This window comes from Corella eumyota, chromosome 3, assembly GCF_963082875.1.
Source record: "Corella eumyota chromosome 3, kaCorEumy4.1, whole genome shotgun sequence".
Taxonomy (NCBI): Eukaryota; Metazoa; Chordata; class Ascidiacea; order Phlebobranchia; family Corellidae; genus Corella; species Corella eumyota.
Genome location: NC_137492.1, coordinates 6,898,525 through 6,915,965, shown reverse-complemented (window position 1 = coordinate 6,915,965; position 17,441 = coordinate 6,898,525). Strand labels below are relative to the sequence as shown.

At 26.9% G+C, this 17,441-nt stretch overlaps 3 protein-coding genes across 5 annotated transcripts; 2 read left to right on the top strand and 1 right to left on the bottom strand.

The window, feature by feature from the left end:
* Positions 1–238: 238 nt before the first annotated feature.
* LOC145746080 (protein-lysine N-trimethyltransferase SMYD5-like) lies at positions 239–5,057 on the top strand. Of its 2 annotated transcripts, none has more exons than XM_082564267.1 (10): positions 239–441; positions 627–734; positions 2,381–2,521; positions 2,987–3,040; positions 3,204–3,338; positions 3,694–3,799; positions 3,933–4,052; positions 4,242–4,353; positions 4,737–4,847; positions 4,928–5,057. In XM_082564267.1, exons 1-10 carry the CDS (start codon positions 409–411, stop codon positions 5,034–5,036), a joined length of 1,029 nt encoding a protein of 342 aa, XP_082420393.1. In that variant the 5' UTR covers positions 239–408; the 3' UTR covers positions 5,037–5,057. The 2 variants fall into 2 exon arrangements, with proteins under 2 accessions (XP_082420393.1, XP_082420392.1); XM_082564266.1 differs by having other exon boundaries at positions 3,933–4,172.
* On the bottom strand, positions 1,020–1,997 carry LOC145744889 (barrier-to-autointegration factor 1-like). The gene is made up of 3 exons (XM_082562856.1): positions 1,893–1,997; positions 1,441–1,550; positions 1,020–1,172 (listed from the first exon to the last, which is right to left on the bottom strand). The coding sequence occupies exons 1-3, from the start codon at positions 1,930–1,932 to the stop codon at positions 1,020–1,022; spliced, it is 303 nt and encodes a 100-aa protein (XP_082418982.1). The 5' UTR covers positions 1,933–1,997.
* Positions 5,058–5,488: 431 nt separating the features above from the next.
* On the top strand, positions 5,489–17,025 carry LOC145746077 (orphan steroid hormone receptor 2-like). 2 transcript variants are annotated; one of them, XM_082564262.1, is made up of 16 exons: positions 5,489–5,630; positions 11,530–11,617; positions 12,010–12,096; positions 12,184–12,289; positions 12,596–12,774; positions 12,842–13,022; positions 13,511–13,690; positions 13,882–13,987; positions 14,169–14,199; positions 14,353–14,492; positions 14,577–14,661; positions 15,204–15,364; positions 15,512–15,651; positions 15,990–16,127; positions 16,389–16,494; positions 16,564–17,025. In XM_082564262.1, exons 2-16 carry the CDS (start codon positions 11,531–11,533, stop codon positions 16,862–16,864), a joined length of 2,028 nt encoding a protein of 675 aa, XP_082420388.1. In that variant the 5' UTR covers positions 5,489–5,630; position 11,530; the 3' UTR covers positions 16,865–17,025. The 2 variants fall into 2 exon arrangements, with proteins under 2 accessions (XP_082420388.1, XP_082420389.1); XM_082564263.1 differs by having other exon boundaries at positions 12,010–12,100; positions 12,188–12,289.
* Positions 17,026–17,441: the final 416 nt, after the last annotated feature.

Sequence of the window (17,441 nt, the reverse complement as noted above, 5' to 3'; positions counted from 1 at the left end):
AAATCATCATTTCGACAAAATATCATACTATTAAGAAGTAATTTAAAATAGTTACTTATTATTTAATAATTGTTAGTTTTTGGATTTCATTATGTGGTAAAGGACAATGTAATATAAATATTATGCTTAAAGATTAAAACTGGAATATAGCAATATTACTGAGCAATGTAATTTTCTTATTTTTTTTTAACTTAACATGCTAATCATAAATATATCATGACATTATGGGTAGTTGTAATAATGTGTAAAAAACAATGTTATATAATGCAGTTTTTATATTAAAATATTTTTGTGATACTATTGTTTATATGTATTATATTACATTTTGTACACTGTAATTCTTATACTTAATCACATTTAATTTGTTTTTTTTTATTTTAAAACAGCTTGAGTGATATTTGTATAAAAATGTGGCATATAAAACATATAAGCGAAGAAAAGGTAAAACAATTTATTAAAATTTTTTTTGATTTTAATTTTGTTAGCTCTAAGCAAATCTTTAAATTTGATATATACTAAATTTGAAAAGTGAAAAATAATTAAAAAAATATTTAAATACTTTGTGAATTTATTTGGAAATAATTATCAAAATTTTTTTTTTTTTTAAATTTTTTGTTACGTTTTAGGGTTATGGGATGTTTGCAAGTAGCAATATTGAAAATGGAACAATAATATTCGAGGAGGAACCTATTATCAGTTGTCAGTTCTCATGGAACAAATTATATAAATATCTGGTGATTATTATGATATTATTAATATTTTTGATTTTAAACATTGTTTATATATTTTGTTTTTTTATTTTATTTCAGTCTTTTATAACCTGTAATATATATAACTGTTTTTGTATGTAATTGTATGTACTGTGTTAAGAATACTGCATAAAGTAATTTATGAAAGCAGACATTTCACTGCCTAATGAAATAAAACAATTAGAATGTGAACGAAACCATTTTTTATTAAAAATAAAATAAATTTAACAGAAGCTTTTTTTTTAACTTTATAATTTAAAAAAATGTGAATTATGAAAAATCAAAATTTTTACTCCATTGGTGTAGACAATTATAGATCAGTCTGCAGTCTGGATAGGGAGTTTGATAAGTTCTCTGCATGCAAACAATAAATGCTGTTTCATCTTTATTTAACTCTTTGTATATTTGAAATACTTGAGAAGCCTGGTACAACATGTGTAATTTAAATCAGGATAAAAATTATGGTTAAGAACACTTGTTTTGTCTTGGTAATAATAAATGTCATTTTTGTTAAACTTTTAAAAAAAATGCGGGATAATAAAACTTTTTTTATATGTTTACCATTTTTCTTTAAAATTGTTTCAAAAATTAACCATTTCTATCCAATTTCTTAATATGTTCAAAGATTTAAAAGGAGTTTGTTTGTTTTAATAATATTAAGTTTTAGTAACATAACAATGTTTGAATATACCAGGACTATTCCTTTGTTGTGCAAGTGACAATTGTTAACTTCATCAATTCCAGGTAAACACTGAACGGGTTTGTAACCTATATCTTCTCCAATAAATTGAATGTGTTTTTCTTCGTCGTCATTCATTTTAAGTTAAAATTAGTTTAAATATAGTACAATTTGATTTAAAGCCAATTTTTAATGTGTCATATTGTAAAAAACAGAAAGTTAAGTTAGCCTCCGTTATTGCCTGTGATAGCGGGTGGGGTTGTGATATTTTTATGTCAAAATAAAGTTTTGAATTGAATAATTTAATAAAAATAGAAACCCTTTTGTTAAAATAGATTTGTTAAAAAAATTAAAATAATATTTTTTTAAAAGGAATTTACTTTGTTATCTTGTTGATAAATACTTTAAAAATAAATAAAATACATAAACATCATATTTTCGTTAATGAAAAAATTCGAAATTACCTTTTTCAATGTAAACATCGGTCTTGATTGTTGGCAACATTTATAAATAGCATAATTTTCTAAGTTGTGTTTATCAAGTTCATGCACGCCAAATACCTATTCATTCAGGCAATTCATACTACATTTACAAACTTGAATCAGAACCAGTTCAATACCGGATATATCAGAAATTTTTTCAAAAAAAATAACTTTTTTGGACTAGAATTTTTTTTTTTTTTTTTAATTTGGGAAAATTTGTAAACAAAGAAAAAAATGTTAAAAGTATTTAAACCCTGCAATTTTTAATTTTAATATTTGTTTAACATTCAAGTTAACTTTTTTTAACTCGGCTGTTTAAGTATTTTGTCTTTATCTCATTTTCTAAAAAAATAAAATATAATTTATTGTAAATATAAAAATGTGATTCTATGTTTAAACTGTAAAAACTATACATTAAATAAATATTTTTTGAAGTTTAATAAATATTTTTTGAAAAATATTTTTTACAGGCTTGTGAATATTGTATGAAATCGCTAGAAACAGCTGAGGCAATGTGCAAGCGTTTGGCACAAAATATTTCAATTGCGTTACCACATCCTGAATGTTGCCCTTCCAAACCTGATGATATTGTTACTTGCCCTTCTTGTAAAGTAATCTATTTATAAAAATTGTAGTAATAGTTTAATTGTCTTATTTTTGATTTGTGTTATTTTATACTTTGCTTATTTTAGCTAATAAATATGGTAATAAAATAATGCATTTAAGCATAAATTTAAAATACTGTTATTAAAACTAAATGTGGAACAACGATTTTTTTTTTTTTTGAATATAATCTTTATCTTCGATGTGAGAAAGTCGAATGCGCGACTTAAACATAGATTAACATCAGTTACTCTGACCCAGTCTCGAGTTGCCTGTGGCAGTTTGGGATATTATAGATTATAATTGCCTGATAATTATGCTGCTGATTAAATACTGGCTCAGCAGGAGTTCATACCGTTTATAACGCCTCACTCAAGGGCGCTACAGCATGAGAGCAGTGGGAACTGAACCCACGACCTCATGGTGGTATTTAACTTGGTCTTATTTAATTTTTATATTTTTGTTTACTTTAGATTATGTATTGTTCAGTTGAATGCCAGAAAAGGGCATCCAAAGAATACCATATGGTAAGCTGACAATTTTTTTATTTTTTTAACCTTTTTTTAATTTTTTTAATTTGTAAAAGCAATAATATTTGAGTAAACGCTGCCTACATAACTACATATATATAACTATTTGTGTAAATTATTTTTCTAGTTTGTAAATATGTTTTTGTTTTTTATTTTTTAGACTTTATGTGCTGGCCAACCACATTGTAATCAATTAGCTTTGGAAGAACTTGATAAAATGTGGAGAGAAATACATTACCCCCCTGAAACTACTTCCATTATGCTTATTGTTCGTTTAATAGCTAAACTTAAGCAGGTTATTTACCTTTTAGCGTTACCTTAAATTTAATAAAAAAGGCACACTTGGCTTTTACATGAGGTACTAAGTTTGATCCAAACTGCTCTCATGCTGTAGCGCCCTTGAGTAAGGCGGTATTAACTCCTGCTGAGCCAATACTTAATCGCTAGCTTAAATAGCAGTTAATTATAATCTATAATATCCCAAACTGCTCAGGCAACTTAAGACTGGGTCGAGGTAACTGTTGTTACTTTATTTTTAAGGTGCGAACTCATCCCTTCCACATTAAGCATAAGTAAATATAAAAAAATTGTATGTTTATTAAAATTAAATGATTTTGTTATAATATTTTTAGTTTATTTTTTGGATTTAGTTGGAAAATAAAGAAGATTTTGTTCGCCAAATTGAATCTTTTTGTCATCAATATAAGAATGAAACAACACAAATTGTACACAAACTGCTAGGGGAAAAATTTCAAAGCAAGTTTAATTGGAAAATTGTGTAAAATATTGTGACAAAATTTAGTTTAAAAAAAGATTTTAAACTTTCCAAAAGTTATTAAAGCAATGGCTTCTTAGAACTAGACCAGTGTAAAAAAATTCCTTTTTGCAGCTCAACTCGAAATGCTACGAACCAAACTTAAAGAGGTAATTTATGATCCTATAGTAGAGCACTGGTTTACTAGTGAAGGTTTTCAGTCTTTGTTTGCTTTACTTGGTACCAACCAACAAGGTATTGGGACAAGTTCACTGAGTGTTTGGGTTCATAATTGTGACGATTTAAAAATACCAGAAATGCAAAGACAGGATTTGGATAAGTTAATTGACAATATATATGAAGAATTAGGCAATGGTAAAAAATATTTATAAAGTTCTATTTTGTAAATATAATTTAAATGTTAATTTTGAATGCTTTTTGTAGTTGCTGGAGATTTTTTAAACTGTGAAGGTTCTGGATTGTTTTTGAATCAGAGTAAAAGTAATCATAGTTGTATGCCGAATGCCGAGGTCAATTTTCTTTATAACAATCATAAGTAAGAAACATTTATTATTATTTTTGTTGTATGTTGTACTTAAAAATTGGTTATGCATTTGCCTTTTTCTTTAAATGTTAAACATAAGTTTCCTAGCAGTTTAAAATTTTTTGTCCTTGATGTGTGAAGCCTAACTTTACGACTTAAACTTAGACTAACATCAGTTACCCTGACCCAGTCTCGAATTGTTTCAGGCAGTATGGAATATTATAGACTATAATTACTTAATAACTACTTTGCTGTTTGATATTTGAATATTTATTACTTTGTAAAATTGTCTTATTACCAACCTACGAACTGTTTATTTATGCTATGACATTATTTACCATCTTATATCTTTGATTTCTATACCTTTTTAAAAAAATTTAGTTTATATTTTAAAGGCTTTCGTTAAAAGCAACACAAGATATAAAAGAAGGCGAAGAAATAAATATTTCATATTTAAGTGAATGTGAATTAAATAGAAGCAGGCATTCAAGGCAAGCCTATTTAAAGTAAGTAGTTTTTTTTACTAGAAAGCATTGTTTTTTAGTTTTGAAGTATCGACAATACACAACTTTTTTTTATTTTGCAGGGAGAACTACTTGTTTGTTTGCCAGTGTACGAAATGTGTTTTACAAGCATCTGATCCCGATGTAACTTCTGATGAGGAGTCAGAATCAGAAGAAGAAATGATAGAATAAGTTGAAATAAAATAAAACAAATTAAAAACTATGTTGTGTTTTGTATTGCCTAATTAAATTAGGAAAATAAAAGCATAAGGAGGAGTTTAGTTTTGGAAGGTGTATGATATATAATATTAAAAGACCTTTTTGGTATTTTATAGTGATAAAAACATTTGAAGTAATTTTAAATTGATCGATAAATAAAAATTCTGATTTTTCGTTTGAATCGTTGTGAAATATACTTTATCCTCTTTTGTCAATACGTCCAAGTGTTTTTAGAAAAGTTGTTGACAATAGACAGGGTCATAAACTGCTAAAACGTGGTAGTTTATTAGTAAATTAATTTTCAAATTAAATTGGGCCATTATTGAGATCAAAATTAGAAATAAATGACTTCAAAGTGACTTTTTGACAGCCAGTGTTAACAGTATTGTTATTTTTTCAGAATGTTAGTTAACATAATCTAATAATTTGTTAAAGAGTAACTTGCAGACTTCTAATCTGGTAGTTCTGTATTTTCATATCTGTTAAGAACGATACAATCATATTCTCACTGTTATTTAGATATTAATTCTATATATTCATACAGAAGTAACACAACAGGCTGACAAGGTATGCCAATTTTTTTTCTTTGTTTGTCTCTCTGACCCCAAACACCAAATAAACAAATGAATAAATATTTACCCGGATTAAGGTTATATGTAAATTAGGGTTATGACGAAAGTTGGGAGTTAAAAATAGTATTTAAAACTCTGGCCTTTAAAACTAATTACATTGTTTGGCTTTAAAATTGCATGTTGTGGTGGTAAAGATGCTTGGCTTCACAACTTGAGGTCCTGGGTTTATTCCTTACTGCTTTCTTAATGTGGCGCTTTTAAGTAAGGTCCTATAAGCGATATAAACTTGAGCCAAAAACTAATTAGCAGTTTAATAATAAAGACAGTTATAATTTATTATTTATTAAACTGCCAAAGTCAACTTGATGTTGTGTTGGGGTAACGGATGTTACTCTATGTTTAGGTCGTGAAGTCGACCTTCGCACAACAAGAATAAGTAAATATGAAAAGAAATCTTTTTAGAACCTTTTTTTCTAAAACTATGTTAGTAAAATTGTTGGTAGTTGTAGTAAAACAATATTAAATTTTGTTGTTTCTCTTATGTATTCCCAAAATGAGCTTTTGTATTTTTTTGTTTTTAATATTTGTGATTTGTAATAACAGTTGTTTTTTTTTTCAATGTGGTGTTGTTAGAAGAACAGTGATTATTGTTGGTTTATATATAGAAATGGTTAACTATAATATAATATAAACTTGATAATACATTGCTTTGTTTAAAGAAAAATACAAAACCGACAATAATTTTATTTTGTTTATATTTATATTGTCACATATATAATATTATATATATTAGAACTAAACCAGATATTTAGCAAGTATAATGTAAGATACCATTGGTAAATACTTAATATAAGAAGGGTAAAAGTTTGGTTTAAAAAGTCAATATTTAAGTTATTTATTGGAATTGGGGCATTAGTATTTGTATGTGTAATATTGGTAAATATTCAACTTTTATTTAAAATATTTCAGATTAAGATTATAGCTTTGAAATTCAAAGCTGTTGTTGAATCTTTATTTATCTTTGTTTAAAATGTTGAATTAATCCTTTAGTTAGTTTACTATACAAAATTAAACTATATTACAAAGCAAAAATTTGCATATAATATTTTATGTAAGGCCATTTCATTTTTTGTTTAGCATATAAATTTGATATAAAAATGTATTTTTCTTGTAGTCTAGCCAAAGACGTAATTATTTTTATCTCCTGTTGTTATTTTTATACCTAATTGCCTTATTATAATTAGCTGTATAAAACCTTGCCAAGTAATAGCGTGCAAGGGTCGGTTTCTTGCTAATTTCGGCGGCAAATGACCCATAATTGTCCCGCCTATGACCTTGAAGTACACGACCTTGGAGCGCAAAGGTAATTGCGCGCATATGCCTGTATTTATATCACTCAGTATACTATATCACGGCTGTATATGTGACATACTGTAATGTAGCAAAAAGGTTAACGACGTATCCTGAACAAGGGCCACGCGCCAATTGTGCGTATTTTGAGTCACTACAGACTTTGTAGGCCGGACAATAACAGCTTTTGAACCCGGGTTGAATAAATAGGGAAGTGGTATTCACACGCTTTGTGTTACTTAATTGGGGACCGTGGGTTACTTGCCAATTTGCAGTTATCGACGTTTTTGTATTCGGTGGTCCAAAATTAGATTTTCTTATTTTAATTGGTAGTTTACAAATGCGATAACAAAAAATAACATATATCTTTCTTGTTCAATTTGTAAAAAAAATACAATTTTTAATTTTTTTTTGTAACATTCAGCCGAATATTTTGTGTAATGCAGACCATTGAATAGACGTACTTGCTTATCATATATCGCGAACTTAAATATAGAAATTACGACCTGCGAACGCACTTTTAATGTTACCTTTACTTCCGCGCAGTATTTCACGTTTTTCAAATCGGATATAAAATAGAGGTTGAAACGTCTCTAGCATATTCGCGACCTTTGCTAACTCTATAGTTGGCAGCAGTTTTGTTATTAATTCACCATTTGGCCCTGTTTTGAACCATGATGTTCAAATATTAGCTAGTGTCACGTTTTTCACAGTGCATATTGGTTTGGTTTGTCTAGTTTAACAACATTTTTTTTGCTTATTGTATTTTTTTATAATTTTTTGATGTGGCTTTAGTGACCATGCTATAACAAACTTGAAATCTTTAGGTAAACATTAATACTTATGGCATGTTTTAAATTATGAAGTTGATTTTGTCATTTTTTTCTTCTAGCATTAATGTCATATTTATTGTAAATTTGTATTAACCAATATAAATGCGGAAAAAAAATAAAGAAAATAAAAAAATAAAAATAATAAATTAAAATTAGGCTTTAAAAATTTGTAAACTTTGTAACTTTTTTGTTTAATCAAATTAATCGTTTATTTTAAGTTTTTTTAACGATTTAATTTATTTAGAAATCAAAATATTTAAAACGAATTAGTTAATATTTTTAATTGCAAACAGTTTCAAATGCCGGAAAACAAATGTGTGCGTAGAGCAATCAAACAAAATTAAAACAAATTTAATTTTCCTAACATCTGGCCAACTCTTTAATAAGTAACCTGTATTTGACCTTTACTGTATGGCAAGTTTGCGAAGTCATCTTAGTTTGTTTAAAAAAACGAACTTATGGGGGTAAAAATAATATATATAAGTTTTGGTGATAAAAACGTCAATGATTGTATAATAATTTATTTTTAAATTAATAATTTAAAATAATTTAATATTTGGTATGTAGTTCTAGTTAAATTTAAAAAATAAGCGCCCCTATAAAAAGAATATTAATTTTTTTATATTTTTATGTATTTTTTTAAATGACTTCGAATTTTAACACATTCCAAAGGTCGTTAAAAGCGAGGGTATAAATGTATGTAATGCGGTTTTACTATCAAATTATATCTCCACGAAATGACGCGATGCGGTTTGTTTTTATCGCGGGATTTTATTTATTCGACCCGGTCACGACTTTAAAGACCCTTAACTTAAACTTTTGAACTCAGGCTTTTAGGCTTAAGACGAGAAGTTCCTGAATGTTGTTTTTTTTTTCGAGAAAATTCTTAAAAGCGAAATTTGAAAACCGGTTTTGTAAAATTTATTATAGGGGTCTTTTAATTGTTTTTTTGGAGTATTATAAATTATGTGTATACAATTTTGCACTTTAGAATTTAAAGATATTTAAATTTTTTGTAAAATTATTAAAAAAAATCCACTTCAAAAATTAAAATAATTTATATATTTTTGTGTGCTTTATTTAAAAAAATATTTTAAATTTCACAATTAAAATTTTTATATTTTTTACAAGTTATTTAAATTTGGTGCAAGTTTTTTTATATTTAAAAATTTCAAAAAATATGATGTTAATATTTCGCGCATATTTTATTTTTAATTACGCACATTATCTCGCCATATTGTTTTAATTGTCAGTCGTTTTTCCGTTTTTTTGGTGTCACATGACCACCAGTACACTTGTTTGTATAGGAAATCAGTATAACATATTCTTTATACATCTACATGCGTTTACACTTAGTTTAATTCGACAATTGAATGTTTTGGTTAAATTAATATGAATTGAATTTTAAATACGAAAAGATTTGACTTTTAGATATCGTTTATTATTAAATTATATATATTTTTATTTTGGTATGGATTTATATTATTAGGCTGTCTTACTGTTATATTGTGTTTTTATTATTTTAGTAACTTAAAAGTCAATATTTTAAATTATTAAATGTTAGCCTTGTCGTTTAGACTATAACATAAATGTTTTTTTTTAGAATTTATTTTTATTTTACTTTTAGGCTTTTAGCATTTGACTTTTGACCCTGGCTTTTTGCCCTTTAGTTAAAAGGTCAATTTCTAACACTTCATCACACTTTAAAATATTTTTTTTTTCTTACAGAAATCAATAAAAGTTGATTGGCAGTTTTTTGTTATAAAAAAATTTTTAAACCAAGTTTTTAAAAAACAGCTTAGAAATTTTATTTTTCATGCATTAAATATGTATATGTTTTTAGTAAAACAATTTTCAATACTAAAATGAACTTAAGCATACTTAACATAATGTTTATTTAATATTTTAGTGCAATTTACCGCTTTTATTTATTAAGTTTAAATAACGTTATATAAAACTTTACTATTGAACTTTATTTAGCAATTTTTAAATAAAATGAAATAACAATCTTGTTTTTAATTTAAGTTATTTTCTAAAATGAAAAAAAAATTTAAGCTGTTTTTCACAAACAAATTTTTTTTTAAATATTTTATATATATTTTTTCCTTTCTATGTGATCACTTGTTGAATTTAAATGTATTTTTTTGCACTTTAACCTTATGGCCTATGGCCTATTGTACGACATGTTCGGTTTATTTAAACAGGAGTTTTTGTGTTGATTTACTGGAAAAAGCGTTCGATCAGTTCATTCGAGTTACTAGGTCAAGGTTTAAATGTCTGCCTAAAATCAATATACTAACGTTAAATTTGCGCAAATTTTTATCTATTTTAATTAAAAATTTAAAACACGGAAAAAAGTTAATAAAATTTTGTAAATTTTGCAAAACTTTTAAAAATTGGGGATTTTTAGGACGCGCGGTTTTGAACATTCCAAAACCAAAAATTGCTTTTTTATGACGTCACAAAGTTTGCCATTCCAAAACTCCCCGCTGTTTTGTTTCCTACATTTCTCTATGATATCATTTATAACTATTGTTATGCCTACGCCATGACACACACGTATTCATTGATTTGTTTAAGCTGTGACGTCATCGACCTCTGTTCGCCGTGCCGCGAACTATGACGTCACAGTCGTGACCTTTACGGTAAGAGAGAAAGAAAGGCGAAGCTGCTAAAAAGGTCGTCTGTATAATGTACTCGGATCTTAAAGAGAATTATTATTGTTAGCGTTAAGGTAGTGTGCTTTTTAGTGTATTATGTAGCCTTTTGTTGATGTTTAAATTAAAATTGGGCTTGTTATAAAGCAGGTTAGAAATAACAGCACGTCGCCTAACTTATGTTTTAGAAAACGACATTAAACTACTATTAATTTCTCAACAGACTGCTTTATATAATAAAACAGGTTTAATGCATAGCGCTAAGAAAAACAAGAATTTCAGTAAAAGTAATGGCTTTAAAGTATTAATGATGAAATGGCTAACAGCGAATTTTGACTTCTTTGTTTTAAGTTCTGAAAATTTTTTAAAGTTCTGACGTGACATTGCATTTATTAAACATGTTTGTATTATACGTCAGTGACAGTGCCATGTGGTTTTGCAGTCAGTTAAACTAATGACCTTATGATAAATATAATATATACTATTAATATAATATACTGTTATTGTTAGGTTTATTACAAATAAAGTGCTTAAAAAATGTGGGAAAAAAATCTTTTCCAACGCGGTTAGTTGGACAAGTAATTAAAAGCGCTTAATTTTTTTTTGTTTTTTGGCGGGTTTTTAAGCATTTCACCTTTCCTTAACCCTAAATTGTGTTGAATGTTTTGGTTTTGTTTTGTTTAGGAATAAAAAAAACTATTTTTAAATGTGGTTACAGTTAGCCTTTTAGCTAGTTCATAAGGATAAATGTCTATTTAAATTTTTTATTGTTTTTTATTGATATCAATTGTAATAGAACAAGTTAAATGTTATATACAATTTGTATTAAACAATTGTCTGGGCAGTGTGGTTAAAATAGCTATAAATGTCCTGTCAAATAATGTTTTTTATGTTTTTCAATTTTTAAATTTTGTCTTATTAAATTAAAATGTTTGGGATAGGGTGCTTAGTTAATTAATTGTTAAGCGCTAAAAATATTTTTTTTAGGAATTTTTAAATAAACTTTAGACAGAAGTTTTAACTTTAAATTGTTTTTTTTTTCAATTTTATTTAGAATGTCTGCTATGCTTGATACAAGTTTAAATGAAATAGAAAATACAGAAGAAAATAATAATTCAACTCACACAAATATTTCTCCACAGGTTATAAATTTTTTTATTTTTATTTTTTAATTTTTGTGCGGTTTTGTAATTTATTTACTCTTTTCACCAAATTTTATTTGTAATTTACTAAAACTAGTTTTATAAATCCCTTCATCTAATTAATTTCATTGTTTTTGGAATTTTGGCCGCTGCCTGAAATCATTTCTTAAAAATATGAAATTAAACAAAATGGTCGACTAATAATTAATTATTAATACATCGTCGGCATTCTATTATTAAAAGCTACTTAATACCTATCATATTATGTATTAACCTTAGCCCTAAACTAATAGAAGTGGAATTTTTCTAAAATAATTTTATATAATTTATTTTTTTCCTGCAGTATTAACATAGGTTTATAATTTATTAAAACCTGTTGTTATTTGTTATAGAGTTATAGAAATGGTGAGGTGTTGGTAGATACAATTTCAGTTGAAGATATTAATGAAAAACAACTAGAAGAATCTAATTTTTCTACAGTAAGTCAAATTATTTAATAAAAAAAAATGTTTTTCTTAAAAATTAAAATTTTTTGTTAACCTAAAATTAATTTTTTTAATTTTTAGGCAGAGTTAGACTGTGATGGGAAAATGTTTCTAATAAGAACAGAATCAAATGGAAGCAGGGAAGAGAATTCAATTCTTGAAACTGTCACAATTTCTGAAGATAACTGTAAGAATTTAGGATTTTTTATTTCACAAATTTTCCAATTTTACATTATTACAAAATTCTTAAAAAAAATGCATGCAGAAATTAAAATTTATTTCTATATCATCTTAAAGCGATAGGTTTTAAATTTAAAGGAAAAGAGTTTCTGTTTTTGATATGTTAAAGCTTTTTAAAAATGTTAAGCATATAAAAAAAAAATGACATTAGTGAGGCTCGAACTCGAAACTTTTTAGTTCGTAAATCAACCTCATTGCTGGCATACCACACTTCTGGACTCAAATATTAAAAAAAACATTTTAATAATTGTAGCGCCATCGATGGTCGTGTCTCGAGGTATTAACCCCAACTCACAAGTGGTCGATGACATCATGGTTTCCTCGGCCCAATCTCATGCACTTTCAACACTAGGTGGGGCAAACCAGATATTTACCCTCGATCAGCTGACTCCAGAGAAACTTATAGAACTGCAAAACAAGGGATTACTACAGGCAAGTGTCTTAAAAATATTTAAAAAAATTAAAAAAAATTTTTAATTTAAAATTTTCTGGTTTACAGATAGCACCAGTTGCCGGCCCTACGTCTTCGTTTATAGTAAGCACCAGGGGCAGTAACTTGGTCACCGGGGGAAGCCATCCCCTGGGGTTGGATAGATTGGGGGTGATAAAACATGAGGATGAGATGGGTGAGCAACAACAAACCCACGACGTTTGTGTTGTGTGTGGGGACAGAGCCTCAGGTATGTAAACGAATTTTAAGGCCTTTTTATTTGAAATTTGTTTTGATGTTTTAAGGCTGGGCTGTTTTAGACAAGATTATTTTGTTACCTTAAACCAATTTTTAGTACTACAAGTTTTTTACTGCTTTTTTTAAGTATTATGGCACAACCCTTGCTAACGTGGTTTACTATTAAGATACTTTATCTGTTTTAATATTTTGTTGTTATTTAAACACGAAAATGTCGAAAAAGTTTGTTTTACTTGGATAACTGTCATATCACCAAAAAAACAATTTACTTAGTAGACATGTGACTAAAAACCCCAGGCCAAAAGTTGCCATTTTTCAGTAAAATGGCGGTTTTAAGCTTTTGGTTCTTAAGGAAATATGTACATTCGATTAAATGGTTTGCGGTAATTTGGTCAGATAGTATAAACTTTAGGCCTTATTTTTGGCTCATTACATAGTGAAGAAATTGAAAAACACTTTAAAATAAATATTTATTTTTAGGCCGCCATTACGGCGCAAAAAGTTGCGAAGGCTGTAAGGGTTTTTTTAAACGAAGTATTCGCAAAAAACTAGCATACACATGCAGAGGAAGTAGAGATTGCTCTGTAAATAAAACACACAGAAACAGATGTCAATATTGCAGGCTACAAAAGTGTATCTCAATGGGCATGAAATCAGACTGTAAGTTTGGAAATTTTTTCAATTAATTTTTTTTCATAAATTTTTTTTAATATTACAAAAAAAAAATAATTCTTAAAAAAAAAAAAAATAATAATTCTTAAAATAATTCTTTTTTTTTATATTTTAATATAAAACTTTTAAATTTTGAAACCCTCATTTTTTTAAAATTTTTATTAATTATATTTTTAAAGCTGTACAGTGTGAACGATCACCAATGCATAAATATGAAGAAAATTCGAAATTATTGAGTGGTGGTTTTTATAAAACACAATTGGGTCGAAATTCCCAATTTGACGAGTAAGTTAATTTTTTATTTATTAGTTTTTGTTATAGTGTAAACTAAATTGTTTTTTGTTATAGTGTGAACTAAAAAAACTAAATTGATGAATAGTAAATATGATAAAAATAATAAAAGGGGTAAAATTTGTTAAAATTAAAAATATAAAATATTTACAATTTATTTTTTTTTATATTTTAGATCAAATCCTGCCCTTGATCATTTTGATAAGGTAAGAATTTATTTATTTTAAAATTTATAATATTTTGTTAAAAATTAAAAAACAAAAATTTGACTTTTTTTAAAGTGGACTATAAATAAGAATTTTTAAAAAATTTTCTTCTGTGACCTTTTTTTATTTTAACTCTTTCACTTTTAATTTCAGGGCAATTTACGTACGCTAGCCAATGTAGTATCATCTATGGCTCATATGAATAGAACGGGGTACTTAGATGGTAAAAATAAAGTTAGAAGTAAGGAAAATCATAGAAATATAGAGGATGAGAGAAAAGAAGAAATAGCAAGGTAAAAAAATTTAAAATAAAATATTAAATATTAAAAAAAAAATTTAATTTTTGCAAAAGAATACCCAAATTTTTTATGTTTTAGTGCAATGGAATTATTAAACGAAACTTTAAGCAAAATCGATTTACCGGAATCTATTTTTACACAAACTCCAGTACTAGACTTTGAGGTAACAAAAATATTTGATTTAAAGTTAAACATTATTTAATATCACTATACTTGTATAACGTATACCCCACAAACTTATAAATACTATAACCTTATGTGTTAACATATTTAAATTTCAAATTTTTTACCTTTTTAATTTTTTTTTGCATATTAGTAGTTAGTAAACACTTTTTTATATAACTTTATGGTTTAAATATGAACTTTAGTCTTTGGTTTTGCCCACAAACCAAATAACAAACAGTTTTCTATTTTTATCATGAGGAGACTTTGAAAATATGTCACTTTGAACTTTGTTAATAATTATTTCCATGCCCTGACTGTAACCTTTTTTCCAAATATAAACCGCTATTTCAACAAAAACTTAAGATTGTTTTTTTTTTTTTTTTTATTTTAATTTTTTTTAATAATTTTTTTAAATTAAAACATTGTGTTCAGAAATTAAATTTATTTTTCAATTAGTTAAAAAATGTTCCAAATTCAGTTAAAGTAAAATAGAAAAAATATCTTTTTAATTTTTTTTAATAAGTTTTTGCTTTTTTTTAGGGCCCGTTAATGACAGAAGACAATTTTAGTTTCGAGTTAAGCATGCCTGTTCCAGTATCACGTGACCCATTTAACGTTCATTACATCTGTGAGTCTGCTTCCAGACTATTATTCTTATCGGCTCAGTGGGCAAGATCGATATTTGCATTCCAATTATTAAGGTTTATTATTTTTCTTCTAGAAAAATTTCAAATTAAGTAAAATATTTTTATAATATTGGGTGTATATACATTTAACTTTATGTGTTTAATTTTTTAACTAATATATATGTTAATTTTATTTTTAATACTAGATTTCTTTATTTTCAGGCCTGATTGTCATACCTCTTTACTTAAAGAATGTTGGCATGAGTTATTTACATTGGGACTGGCTCAATGTTCGAGAACAATGGACCTTAATAAAATAATCACCGCAATTATTAAACACATGAAGTTAAATTTGCATCAAGGTAAGGGTTAATATCTAGGTTCTGTAGCAAATTTAAGTAAGATCTTATACTAAGACAGAATTAAGTTATAAGACAATGAAGAAACAAGACCACTTGTAAATATTCCTAAAATGAAAAAAAATATTTAGGATTAGATCAAGGTAGTTTAAAAAACTCCCAAAATAGCAGAGGCTACTTTAGATTTAGTCAGGGTAACAACAGCTGCACTTATTAGGCCTGTGAAGTTGACTTTTTCAAAACAATTTTGAATAAATGTTAAAAACTTTGTATTGAGCATGTAAAAAAACTTCAAGTAAAAATATTTTAATTATAAAAAATTTTATATTTTAATTTTTTAGGCAAGCTATCAGCTAATAGAGTTAAACACATCACGACACATATCAAAACTTTAAAGGAATTTGTTTCAAGAATGCAGAAATTGGATATAACACATTATGAATATGCTTACCTCAAAGCATTAACCTTATTTAGTCCAGGTACTTTAACTTAACAAATATTACTTTTTTTTAAAACTTAAAAACACTGTTTGATTTCTTAATAAAAGCGCTATAACATCAGATAGAATCGAACCCAAAGCCTTTGGTTTTAAAAGACGAAAAAAAATTAACTATGCTAGTTGACTTGTACCCCCCTAAAAATTTTATTTTTGTATTGAATATAAAATTGAACAACTAAAACAATTGTAATCTAACATTAATTGTGTTAAATTTGTTAAGTAAAATTGTTTATTATTTAAGACCATGTCGAGCCTGCCCACAAAACCCAAATCCAAAGATTTCAAAATCGAACAATAACAGAATTTCGTGAACACGAATCAAAAAATTCACCTGACGACCACGACAGGTATTTTTTTTTTAATTTTGCTTAAACTTGCCTTCTATCAATTAACCCCAACAATAAATTTTTTTTTAGGATTTCAAACCTTCTTATTATGCTTCCACTGCTACGTTCTTTTAGCTCTGATGTCACTGAAGAAGTTTTTTTCGCTGGCCTGATAGGCAACGTTCAGATAGACTCAATTATACCCTATATACTACATATGGAAACTGCCGATTTTGCGACCGGTATCGGTAATTCCGATCGACCTGAGACATCAGCTGACCATATTCATTCTGTGACGTCACAGTTACGTAACACCGATCAGGCATTCTCATTGGACAGCCATAGTAAAGACCGTTTATTGTCTGTTTCTTCTATTGAAACGTCTTCTTGAATTTCCTTAATGCACTTACTTGTTTGTTTTCGGAAAAAAGGTTATTTTGGTGATTTTTATTTTGTCTACGCTTTTTTAAAAAAGTTTGACAACTGTTTTTGTGATATCGTTGGTCCGTAATTTATTTTTAACTTTCTATTTTTACAGCAGTAAAAGTTCATAAATTATGCGCATCGTGTTTGTCTTGCTACTATACAGATTTAGGTATTCTTGTAAATTATAAGACAGGAGTTTTAAAATAAATATTATTGATGGAGTTTTGTTCTTGGGAAAAAGTTTAATTACTAAAATTTATATATTATGGCATCTTTAAGCCAGAACACTTGCTACACTGCAAGAGATCGTTGGTTCAGTCCCCACTGCTCTCATGCTGTAGCGCCCTTAAGTAAGGCACAATAAACAGTATTAACTCATGCTGAGCCAGCATTTGTTCAGTATTTTAGTTATTGAAGGCTACTCTATGTTTTGATCGTTAAGTCGACCGTCCCATATCGAGGATAAAGATATAAATAATAAAAACTTTTATACTAGTAAACAAGTTAAGAAATGTTTCCGTTAAATATTTGTAAAGTAAACG

Coding starts and splice junctions, on each gene's coding strand:
- LOC145744889 (XM_082562856.1), bottom strand. CDS start 1,932: ATGTTGCCAACAATCAAGACCGATGTTTACATTGAAAAAG. Junction 1,551..1,892: donor CGATGTTTACATTGAAAAAG/GTAATTTCGAAT, acceptor ATGACGACGAAG/AAAAACACATTCAATTTATT. Junction 1,173..1,440: donor ACAACAAAGGAATAGTCCTG/GTATATTCAAAC, acceptor ATGTTGTACCAG/GCTTCTCAAGTATTTCAAAT.
- LOC145746080 (XM_082564266.1), top strand. CDS start 409: ATGTGGCATATAAAACATATAAGCGAAGAAAAG. Junction 2,522..2,986: donor TTACTTGCCCTTCTTGTAAA/GTAATCTATTTA, acceptor TGTTTACTTTAG/ATTATGTATTGTTCAGTTGA. Junction 3,800..3,932: donor GCTAGGGGAAAAATTTCAAA/GCAAGTTTAATT, acceptor TCCTTTTTGCAG/CTCAACTCGAAATGCTACGA.
- LOC145746077 (XM_082564262.1), top strand. CDS start 11,531: ATGTCTGCTATGCTTGATACAAGTTTAAATGAAATAGAAAATACAGAA. Junction 12,775..12,841: donor AAAACAAGGGATTACTACAG/GCAAGTGTCTTA, acceptor TCTGGTTTACAG/ATAGCACCAGTTGCCGGCCC. Junction 14,493..14,576: donor AGAAAAGAAGAAATAGCAAG/GTAAAAAAATTT, acceptor TTTATGTTTTAG/TGCAATGGAATTATTAAACG.